Source organism: Artemia sp. Qi Xiang Cuo, chromosome 11 (assembly GCF_049724085.1).
Source record: "Artemia sp. Qi Xiang Cuo chromosome 11, ASM4972408v1, whole genome shotgun sequence".
NCBI lineage: Eukaryota > Metazoa > Arthropoda > Branchiopoda > Anostraca > Artemiidae > Artemia > Artemia sp. Qi Xiang Cuo.
This window is the reverse complement of record NC_142804.1, coordinates 49,885,483-49,897,675: the sequence shown is the minus strand read 5'-3', so window position 1 is coordinate 49,897,675 and position 12,193 is coordinate 49,885,483. Positions and strand designations below refer to the sequence as shown.

General features: G+C 33.8%; 1 protein-coding gene across 1 annotated transcript in view; it reads right to left on the bottom strand.

Moving 5' to 3' along the window:
• LOC148947086 (tyrosine-protein phosphatase Lar-like) overlaps positions 1–12,193 on the bottom strand; it is a 98,158-nt gene that overhangs the window by 52,065 nt on the left and 33,900 nt on the right. The window contains exon 4 of the mRNA XM_089096508.1: positions 7,359–7,544. Within this exon, the coding sequence (XP_088952634.1) occupies positions 7,359–7,544 (186 nt within the window). The remainder of the gene's footprint in view (positions 1–7,358; positions 7,545–12,193) is intronic.

Here is a 12,193-nt window from a genome sequence, read left to right as displayed (position 1 = left end):
CAATTCTAAACAATAGTTAATACTGAACATTATATGAATAAAACGGGAAGTATTGCTTCTCTTTTTTGGTTAAAATATTGCTTTAAATTAATTTTAGGAATTCAAAAAGAAATATTTAATTCTTTTTATTAAACTGCTATTTTGTAGCAAGAGTCTAAAGATACACGATTTTAGTCCTTAAAAGTAACTATTAATTTAATTTCAAGGGATTATATATATTCAAAAAATAAATAAGTAATAAAAAAAATAAAAAATAAAAAATAAAAAAATAAATAAGCTCAATGACTATGCAGGCTAGTTAATTTTATAATAAAAAAAAACTTCCTAATCCCCAATAAGCTCAATAAATTTGTAGCTCAATAAGCTAAATAATTATACAAGCTAGTTAAATTTGTACTACAAAACTTCCTAATCTCCAATAAGTTTAACAACTTTGTAGGTCAAAAAGCTCAATAACTATGCAGGCTAATTACAATTTTTAACTATAAAACTTTATATTCTCCAATAAGCTCAATATCTTTGTAGCTCAATAAGCTTAATAACTATGTAGGCTAGTTCTATTTTATAATTATAAAAATTTATATTCTTTAATAAGCTCAATATCTTTGTAGCTCAATGATTATGCAAAATAGTTATATTTTATAACTATAAAATTTTCTAATCCCCAATTAGCTGAATAACTTTGCAGTTCAACAGGCTCAATAAATATGCAATCTAGTTACATTTTATAACGATACAACTTTATAGTCCTCAATAAGCTGTGTAGGTCAATCGGCTCAAATATTTTTTAGCTCATTAACTATGTAGGATAGTTGTATTTTATGACAATAAGACTTTCTAATCTCCAATAAGCTCGATAAATTTGCTAGTCTACGCAGTGCTGGATAGCACTCTATACGCAGCTCTATGTCGGAATAGAGAAAATTATTAGGCCTAGCCTGTATTTTTGGAGCGGGGTTTACTTCAAAAATAAATGATTTGATGTTCTTTCCAAATATAGAGTTTTCCGAAAGTTAATGCTGTTTCTAAATATTCTTTCCAAATATAGTATTATAATCAGAAAATTCAAGACACAGTTCAAGGGAATAAACCTAGGTGAATGGTTTACTAGCGGTGCATCATCGGCACCATCATCCTGGCACAACAAATTCTGTCATTAAAGCAAAATTAATTGAGTTGAAGGATGGCAAAAAAAGATAATAATAGAAGAACCAATCAAAATCAGCGAAGCACCAAAAAACGATGGAAGATTTAAAAGCAATTCAATGAAATGGCAAAGTTAAACAACTAAAAGAATAATAAATGAGGTTTAAAAAAGATTTCATATTTCAGTATTAAAAATTGAAAACTACTTTATAGTATCAAAAGATGCTAAGCTGCATGCCAAATTATTTTCATACTACTTTCCGAGTTTTTACTCTTAAAACCCCTCCTCCCCCCTGCCACTAAAAAAAGCATATAATATACATGGGTGAGGTTCGTAAGGCCTTAATTACACTAATTAATAGGAAGGAAGCAAGACTAGAATACCAACTTTAGGAATGAATTCTAATTTCCGAAGTTGGCAAAATTGAAGTATTGTTGAAAGTCTAACAAGTTGAAAGTAAAACCAAACAGTAATACAGTTCCACAAAAATTTAGAAGATTGTTAAACCTAGTTTATATCGTTCAGATAATAGGACCCCCTTGACTACCCTAAACCTTTAAGAGAGTAAATTCCTGTTCACGTAAAGGAAGCTTTAAAGCAAATTAATTTGCCCTGAGCAAACTTAAAATTAGAACAACTCCCTGAAAACGCGGTCCGTCTAGAATTGGCGTGATTGCCCTGCCTCACTTTTGACTCTTAAAAAGGGCACTAGAACTTCGGATTTCCAAATTGAAAGTACCCCCTCCAATGTCTATAAGAACAACATTTCGATAAAACCCATATAAGTTAATAGTAAGCAACTAGTATAACTTGTAGCCCTTGCCCTGAGTACTTTGAAGGGGGGGGGGACCTCCTCAAAGATATGTTAGACAGAAAATTGTTCCGACAAATTTGTTTAGGTTTACATTCTCAGTTGCCATACAAAGAGCCACAACAAAATTCTAGTAAATACAACTTGGGATTTTGTAGATTCAGTTCTGGGTACTAGATATGGATGGGTATTTGGTATTAGATATGGATCATTATGAATGCGATTAAAATTAGCTGATTCTCCAAGCTAGTGTTAGCTGAATCTCGCTATTACTAAACTCTCAATATGAATATGCTTTACATACGGAGAGCCCGTGTCTGACCATGTTTCTCTGGATTATATTATCTTAAGATACATGGCTCTATGAAATTTCGAAATAAAACACGAATTTCAGAAGTTAAAATACATTCTTATTTTAATATTGTTACTAAATTATAACTATTATTAATATTTGAAGCGCATAGAAGTACTTCTTTTCTTTTAAATAAACGAAAGAAAGAATTTACTGGTTTTTGTCTCAATCCACCAATCATCTGGTTGAAAAATACCCAAGCTTTTTTTTCTTGCTCGTATTTTGTGCTCGGATATGAAAAACGTACTAAAACACATTCTCTTATGAAGTTAAATAACAAAACAATTTTTTTTACTGAAAGTAAGGAGCGACATTAAAACTTATCACGTACAGAAATTATTCCGTATATGAAAGGGGCTATCCCCTCCTCAACGCATCGTTCTTTACGCTAAAGTTTTTATTGTTCTAAAAAATAGAGCTGTGAGAAAGATTCAAACATTAGCATAAAGAGCAACACGTTGAGGAGGCGACAGCCCCTTTCATATACGGAATAATTTCTGTTCGTTTTAAGTTTAAAAAAAAACTAGTTTTTTTTTTACTGAAAGTAAGAAACGACGTTAAAACTTAAAATTAACAGAAATTATTCCGTATATGAAAGGGGATGTCCCCTCCTAAACGCCTCGCTCTTTACGCTAAAGTTTTTTATTGTTTAAAAAAAATAAGAGTTGTGAGAAAGTCAAACTTTAGCGTAAAGAGCGAGGCGTTGAGGAGAGGACAGCCCCTTTCATATATGGAATAATTTCTGTTCGTTCTAAGTTTTATTGTCACTCCTTACTTTCAGTTAAAAAAACTTCTTTTTCTTATTTAATTTCTGAACGTTTTAAAATTAATACAGGTTTTGATTTTGGCTCAACGCACATGAGTAATTAAAACGAAATGTGCATATTAATTTTACTTTTTTTTTGGCTAAATGGCTTTCTCGAAAGTTGTTTAATTTTATTTACAAACGTTTTTATTATTAATAATTATACGTAACTTACGAATTAAGCTACGTAACGAACTTCTATATTAGTATATTTTTATTACGTATATTAGGGGGGTTCACCCCCCTCGTTAATTCTTTAAGAAGACCCCCTTAATTACAAAGGCCATTAATTAGAATAAATAGCTCTTATGAAAGTACTATAAAAAACTTTAGCGTAAATAGCGAGGTGTTGACTAGGGGGCGAACCCAATGATATACGTAACAGTTTCTGTTCGTTTTAAGTTTTGATGTTGAAAATTTTTAGTGGGAAAGTTTTTCAGTTGAAAACTTGTTTTTTTTATTTAATTTCTGTTCGTTTTTTTAAATAATGCTGGGAAACTCGGCGCCCCCTTCATAGCAATGTCCCTTCCTCCAAGAAAACTTCCTCGATGGGAAGATCCTCCCACGTAACCCCCCCCCCTACCAGAAATAATTTCCCTTGAAAACGTCTGTATACTTCCCAATAACCAATACTATATGTAAACATTGGGCAAAGTTCATAACTTGCAGTCCTCCCCCAGGGACTGGGGGGATCAAGTCATCCTCAAAGACATAGTTATTATATTTTCCGACCATGCTGAACAAAATTTCTATCTCAAAATTTTGATCGGGTGACTTTGGGAAAAAATGAGCGTGAGAGGGGCCATAGTTGCTCTCCTTTTTTAGGTCACTTAAAATAGGCACTATAACTTTTAATTTCCATTTGAATGAGCCCTCCCATGATATTCTAGGACCACTGGGTCGATACGATCACCCCTGAAAAAAAAAACAAAAAAAAAACGCATTCGTGATCTTTCTTATGGCAAAAAACACGGAATTCGACATTTTGGCCGATCGGAGCTTGAAACGTGTACATTGGGTTTCTCTGATATTCTAAATCTGATGGTGTGATTTTCATTAAGGTTCTACGACTTTTAGAGGGTGTTTCCCTCTTTTTTCGAAAATAAGGCAATTTTCTCCAGCGCTTTTCTCCAGCAACTTTTGATGGGGAAGACTAAACGTGATGAACGACTAAAAGGAAGACTAAACGTAAATGTGGACTTTATCAATTTGGAATACAAAAACTCCATTTTTCACACTGAAAACGTAATTCAACGTGAAGTATCAAAATCTTAAGAGACCACCATCAAATGAAATACAACTAGAAATCTCTTAATTTCCGAATATATCTAAACTTCACTAAGTTGGTCTATTTCTCAGGGCTTCACAGGAGTTCTTGTTGACCCCTCAAATTTGGAGATTACACAAAATCGACTCTGATTAATACACAAACTATTAAAGATCCCACGGGAGCCTAGAGATACATCCGACCAAAACTTTCGGGACATCAAAGCTGAAATCTTAACTTGGAACTTTGACTGGAATAACTACCATATCAATCAGAACATTCATATTCTACATATATACGAGAGTAAATAAATTATAGCATATAATTTTCCACTACCTTTTAGGAAAATAAGCATAAAAAAAAATATTTCGATGTAGCCAAAGATGGAAAAACACATAGATTCTTTGCTCTCGGTAAGTCTGCTTTGGAAAAAATCCGCTAGAGACCTAATAAATCAGAGGGTTTTTCTGGACTAGTAGATATAATCTAGCAGATGTCTGTGAAGAAAACATGAGGGGGGGGGGGTATCCCAAGGGTAAAAATACTCGCGCAGGATATTTCTTCGATTTGAACTTGATGAGATAATAATATTCAAAGGATAAGTTAACAGAATTGTATATACAGGGTAAGTTGCACACTCAGTTATTAAAGGCCAGATTGAATACGTTTTTAATAGTTACAGAAAAACAATAGCTGAAAGTACCCATAACCAATGCTGAAATCTCAACGTAATACTTTTGCTATTGCACAGTTGGAGGGGTGCTTTCAAAAACTCTCCAAAGCAGTTGGAAGCCTAGTCTAATTTGTAATCAACCTAAAATCAGACCAGTCGTCTTTCTTCTACGATACAATGTTTCTCTTTACTTTTTGAACATTGAAAATTTTCGCCAGACTCAGAACCGTGCATGTCATCGCCAATAAACCTTAAAAGTTGGCACATCAAAGGCGAAACATCCACAGGAAATTTTCAATTTTAAACAACTCTTTAGGGGGGAAGGGAAATTCTCCCTGCAATGCTAGGCTTGTATTCATGAAGTCTTCTACCAGGTCGGTTAGCACCTTTCCGTGTTTTATTTTTGAAACATATTTAAAGCCATTTTCCAAATCCCATGAGAAAGTTAGACATCCTTCTCCAAAAACTTAACAGTCAGCACATCAAAGCTGAAATCTCAACAGGGAACTATAACTGAAAGGGAAAGCAATGCTTTCTACTTTTCTTAAATCAAGTAGCATATTGGGAGTTTCAGTGAATGGAACCGTCAGTCCAAAGTATCTTCAATCACGTTTTATTTATTATCTCAAGTGAAAGGTTGTCAGGACAAAACCAGAGGTCAATTGAAATACATCTGAGCCATGTAGCTTTTTCCTGAATCAATAGCAGATTGCGGCAGCCACAGAGAACAGAGAAACGCAAACGCAACGCAAGAACTGCCCAAAGCAGCTACATATAGAAAAATATAGAAACTAAAGAGAAAATCGAAATAATCTTAAGATTCAAAGGGAGGGGCGTGCGAGCCCGTTTGTCATCATTTTCCCCCTAGAAAATAATCATTTCCTGATACTCTTACACAGATGGACAAATCATATCATTTTTCAAAAATCCCACGTGGGAGTATGGAGCCGAGGATCCGGTTTGGACCTGAATTTGAAAAGAAAAAAAAAAGTTTCTAGCCATCTCCTGAATTTCAAATCATATTAATTGGATGAAATCTAAGACCGTGAAAGCCAAAGAATTCATTACATGTGAATTATGCAGGGAAAGACTCTTTCCCTTTTTCAAAATTTTCTTTGATTATTAAAAAATAAACTCTTTTTATGTATTTCTTATATATATATATATATATATATATATATATATATATATATATATATATATATATATATATATATATATATATATATATATATATATATATATATATATATATATATATATATATATATATATATATATATATATATATCCTCCCATGTATGTTCTATTCTGATAACGACAATTTGGTCATAAGAAAAGAAAAACCCATAAAAAGAAAACAAACCAACTTGTGATAACAACATTTTTTGGTATTAGAAAGTTATAGATGAAGCCACTAGAAAATTTTTAAGGTTTCGCTTTCAAAGCAACGGAATGACTCTTATAACCTTTTAAATTCATAAGAATATTCTCTAAAAATAAGGATTAACCTTAACTTTCGAAAAATGGCAATTTCTCAGAGTGCATATTAAGACACCCTTAAAAATAATCTTTATATTTAACCCTATAAGCCAAAACATAACATGATCAATCCAAAAAAATCCAATCCTGTTTGTTTTACAGACTCGGTCTGATTGTCTTCTGAACAATTCAAGTATCTTACATGTGACCTAAATTGTCCTCTAGCATCAGGAAAACGAAAATACAAGAGTGACATGAGTTCTTTTTTTAGGGGGGGGGAGGGGTAGGGGGGTGTATTTTCAATAACTATGGGAGGAGAGGTAATATTATTGCTTTTTCATATAAATTCACCAAAAAAATGCTTCTTTAATGAAATTACTCTAAAAAAGGTATTTTTCAAATCTAGGGGGCGGAAGAAAAATTAGGGGGAATATACCCCCTTACCCTCCCACCCAGTTGATGCCACAGCTAACGATTAAAGTTACGATAGTTATAAATAAAGTTAAAAGTTAATTAACGGGTAAATTCGAATAAGAAAGTGAAAGTTGAAATACAACATTTTCTGCTATAAATAAATAAATAAATAAAAAAAAAAAAAAATGATAGTGGTACCCTTCTAAAAAGTCGAATAATTATACAAATTCGAGTCCAATTTTTCTAAAATCTCAGATTTTTTCTATTTTCAATTCTGTTTAATCCCCCATCGCTACTCAAAAAAAAAAAAAAATAATTCCATTCAACTTTGACTAGGGTCGTTGCTTATACTGTACCCCGTTTGCTCGTAGCACGACACGTGTAATTATCTGACACATGTCAAGTACTAAGGAACAAAATATGTCCACCAAGGGGTGCTTGATCTTCAGGTGTTAACTCTTCGGGACCTCTACGCCATCGAACATAGGGAAGAGGAGATCCACTGGCTTTGCAGGTAATATTTAAGTCTTTTCCAGCCTTTACTTCGTGGATAGGGAAGATTTGTTGAACAAAGTTCGGGGGAACCCGACGAACTGCCAAAAAATAAAATATAAGCTAATTTATGGAAGAAATAGACAGATTTGGTTTCTAGTGTCAAGTTTACGAGCGTGTACAAACAAAATATTTTAAACAATATACTCATATTGTAAACCATAGCTATGAGACATCCTACTGGAACTTACTAGAAAGGGTTGAAAACAGATTACTGCGTGTATTTCTCGTATCAAAGTTATATATAATTACTATTTAAAATTTTAATCAAGGGATTTCCCTTATGCAGCTTATCAACTATGGGTTACCCACTTTCAGCCACCTGGTGTAATTCTAGGAGCGCCACTTGTGCCACACCGTTCCACCACGAGTGGCAGAGTTCCACCAAGATTGGCACAGTCCCCATAACGCTAGGCTGAACTCCACCATGCTTGGCACAGTCACCGCAACGCTTGGCAAAGTTTTGCCACGCTTGGCACACTTTTGCAACGCTTGACACGCGCCACATAGGGTGTACGTGATTTCTGACACCATCTCGCTTACTAAGTCAATTTGAATGGTTCAACACAAAAAAAACATTGTTTTATCTAAAAATATCACAAAAACGTTCATTCTCAGAATTTTTGCACATATTGTGTCGTATTAATTATGAATCAACTAATTTTTTTATAATAACCGTTTATAACTAACGTATTTAAGCTGATGTTATTGCTTTGTTACATATTTTTATGAAGTTTTTTTATGTTACATATTTTTATTTTTATGATGTTCCTACGGTAACATCAATGGCGGATCCCAAGCCTTTATTTGATTGGATGATTTGAGTCACGTGAAAAAAATAAGTCCCCGACCACAGGGCTATTGAAATGCACTTGTAACTGGTCGCCAATCTGTTCATTACGCGGGATAACAATATTTACATTTTCTTAGTTTAAAGTAACGGCTTTCAAGGGGGTTGCATAAAGTACCAAGGCTATGAAAATGATCCGTCTAACAACGGAAAGCAACAAGAAATTGATTTTTCCTAGAATACAAGCTAAAATTCTATCGGAATACAGCCTACACACGATAACTGTGGTATGCATTCTTCGCGGAACACAAAACTGTTATTGCGAGCAACAACAATTGAAAACATGCAATACTTGGGGCATGTTATCCGTATGACGGAGGATAGACTTCCTAAAACTGCCTAAAACTGTACTGGAATGGCAGCCGCAGGGATCCCGTAGAAAAGAACGGCCAAAAAATACACTTCGTCACACCTACCAGCGGGACCTCAAACACTTCAATGCGACGATCCAGTCCCAGTGGGAAGATATATGGACAGCAGAACATATGAGGCATGATTTGCGGCTCTTCCTGAATGCCCTGGGTGCCCTGGTGGCATAGGAGGAACTAAGGTCTAAGGTAAGGTATAATGGTTATAAGAAATTGAGCTAATGGGCCTACACAGATATTCCCAATTTCAAGGAGATATGGACGATTTAGATTAATTTGGTCACGATTCCATGTTTTTGTCAAAGTATAAATACTGCGAAACAAGAGAAAACAAAGACTTTTCAAAGCGCTGGTGCCCTAAGTTACTCACCTACTGGCGGAGATGTTCCACCGCTAGCTGCAATACCCGACAAAATTTCCTTCACTCTGTTATCAGCAGGGTGAAAAATATGCTTGGCCTTCTTTCGGATTTATATTCTAAGCTTTTGCCGAAAAGTATTCATGAAGGCTTCTTTTACAGAGCCTAGTCAAAAACCAAAGATTTCAGAGATTGTATTTTCATCTTAAACATAAAGAGTAGCGGGTCTCCAGAAGCAGACACGTTAAAAAAAAAGAGGTGTTTATAGATTGCTAATTTTATGCTTCTTATGCTTTTATTCGCCTTTGAGATAATTTATTCTCAAACCTCATCCCCCCCCAAATGGTCTATATATATAAACTATAAAACTGAAAGAAACACTAAAACGAAACTCTTACTTCATACTATGCAGCATATTTATATTGATCAGATTATCATGTTTCATTCCATTATTAGTCACATTTCAACTCATTTAAAATGGTATTTTTATCCAATATACAATACAATCACTCAGGCAAAACTGGATATCTTCGAGTCTACACAGCATAACTGGTTTATGACGGAACAAAGAATGGAAACAACATCAAACAGATATATTACTAGGACTCTAAAGGGGTCCATCAGGGGGGAAATGTGCAGTGTCTTGGCCCATTGCTTTTCTCAATTTATATCAATGACTTGAGTGAGTCTTAAAAGGATCCCGGACTTACAGTGCTGTTTGCCGATAATACGGGATGTAGTGTCTCTGTACCCAATGATCTGATACTTCGGGAAAATATATGTCAGTCAATTGATAAAATTATGTTGTGGTTTAAGTCTAAGCGTCTGACAGCAAATTCTGAGAAGAGAAAATTTATTATTTACTCTCAGACTTCAACTTCTTGTCCTGGACTCCAGTCAGTTGTGGCCTCAAACAACGTGCGTATTGAGCGTGTTAGCTCTGTACGCTACTTAGGAACTATCATTGATGAACACCTGTCATTCAAACACCATATTAGCCATCTTCAGTCGAAATTAAGCAGAAATGCTGGAATCATGCGTCACCTGAAGTTTATTTTACCTTATAGTGTATTGAGGTCCGTTTATTTCAGCTTAGTACATTCTTACCTTAATTATTGTCCACTTGTTTATTGGGATACATTGGGATCCTTGGTTATTAGAATAGATTTAGGAGCAACTTACTGCCACTCCAGAGACAACGGAATAAAGGACTGTGAGTGCTAAAAGAATATGTTCCATCTCCTGCTTTAATACGAAACAAATCAAGTACTCAGTGTTGTTGTATTGAATATCCTTCCAGTTAAACAGTTTGTAATGTTTCAGTCAGTTCTTTTTGTTGTTCAGTATCGTAAGAAAGCATTGCCTACGAATTTTGATCAATCTGAGCTGTTACATTGGATGAGGTGGATTAATGTCGACAGTCCAGGAGGCAGTGGATGGTCCGTCAGCCACCAATTAAATGCGAGAGATAGAAATAGTTTTTCACTTAGAAATAGTTTAATTACAGTATGGAATAAGTTTGGTAAAAATTGTAATCTATCTCTTCCCCTATCAACACTAAAAAATAAAATTAAGGAATGCCAATGAAGATGTAATTGGTTAATAGGTGTGTGTATGTGTACATATGTGTATGTGTATGTTAGTGTGAGTATGTGTATGTGCTTGTACATACATCTGTACGCCTTTTTGTATGACATGTTTGGCAGGAGTTGGTCCCCCGCCAAACATGTCAAAAAAACATGCCAAAAAGGTAATACACTTTGGAAATTTTGTTATACTGTAGAGTTGAGGAGCCTGGAAAGACGAGTTACTTATGTTTTTTTATTATTACTTTTTTTATTTTTGATGGTAGTTTGAAACAGAAAATTAATGAAATTTATTTTAATTTATATATATATATATATATATATATATATATATATATATATATATATATATATATATATATATATATACATATATATATATATATATATATATATATATATATATATATATATATATATATATATATATATATATATATATATATATATATATATATATATATATATATATATATATATATATATATATATATATATATATATATATATATATATATTTCTACAGCGCTAAGACATAGAGCGCTACAAACATAAGAATCGACTTTAGAGGACACGTTATGTCACGGGCAGATTTTTTTGAAATCCCCGTTCCCCCCAAACTCAAAATTTTCCAAAATTCTACTTTAGAGGCTTTTTTAAATATTTGTATAGCGTTAATTTTGTATGGGGAGTGGGGTGTTCGGGAAGGAGGGCAGCCCCTTCATATGCAGAATGGTTTCTGTTTGTTTTGGGTTTAGGTGTTGCTCCTTACTTTATGTTAAGAGACTTTTTTTTATTTTTCAATGAATCAAAAGAATTGACTATATTAGTTCCATTGATATAAATTTCATTATGCTCTGATTCAGCGAATCAGAGAACTCCATTACCGACTTACTCTGAAATAAAGATGATATGGACTACATCTTATCTGTGAATAGGGAAAGCATAAAATACGTATTCTGCCCAGTATAAGAAAAAAATTACCTTAATCTATACTGGATATACAATTCCTTGCACCGCGCGGGATTGAACCAGAGAACTCTTGGATACAAAGTCTTGGCTTGTTCCACTACGCCTGTGCAAGGTGACTGATTATTCCATTTTAGAATACTATGATGTAAACTGGTCGTAAATATAGTGTAAATATGTATGGTCTTGCTCCGTATTTAGTGGTCATCCTCATCAGGCCTCGTTTATTTTACTTATCACCTTTGTGCCGCATTAAGCCAGTAAAAAGCAGTGGGTGTATCCATAAATTAACTCTAGTGGGGAGGGGCTATGAAGCTAAGATGAAAAAATTTGTTATGGAGGGAGTTCTCTTGCCTTTATTGTTTGGTAATTGTTTAGCCTTGGTACACCTCATAAGGAGACATGTTAAGAAAACAATTCTTACTTTAAAATATGTATAATGATCCTAGTTCTTATATTATCCAAGGGGAGAACCTTTATCATCAAGTCTTTCCTAAATTTGGAAATCTTCTCGTAAGAATTTTTCTTAGCTATGACCAATTAAAGGAAACAGTAAAAA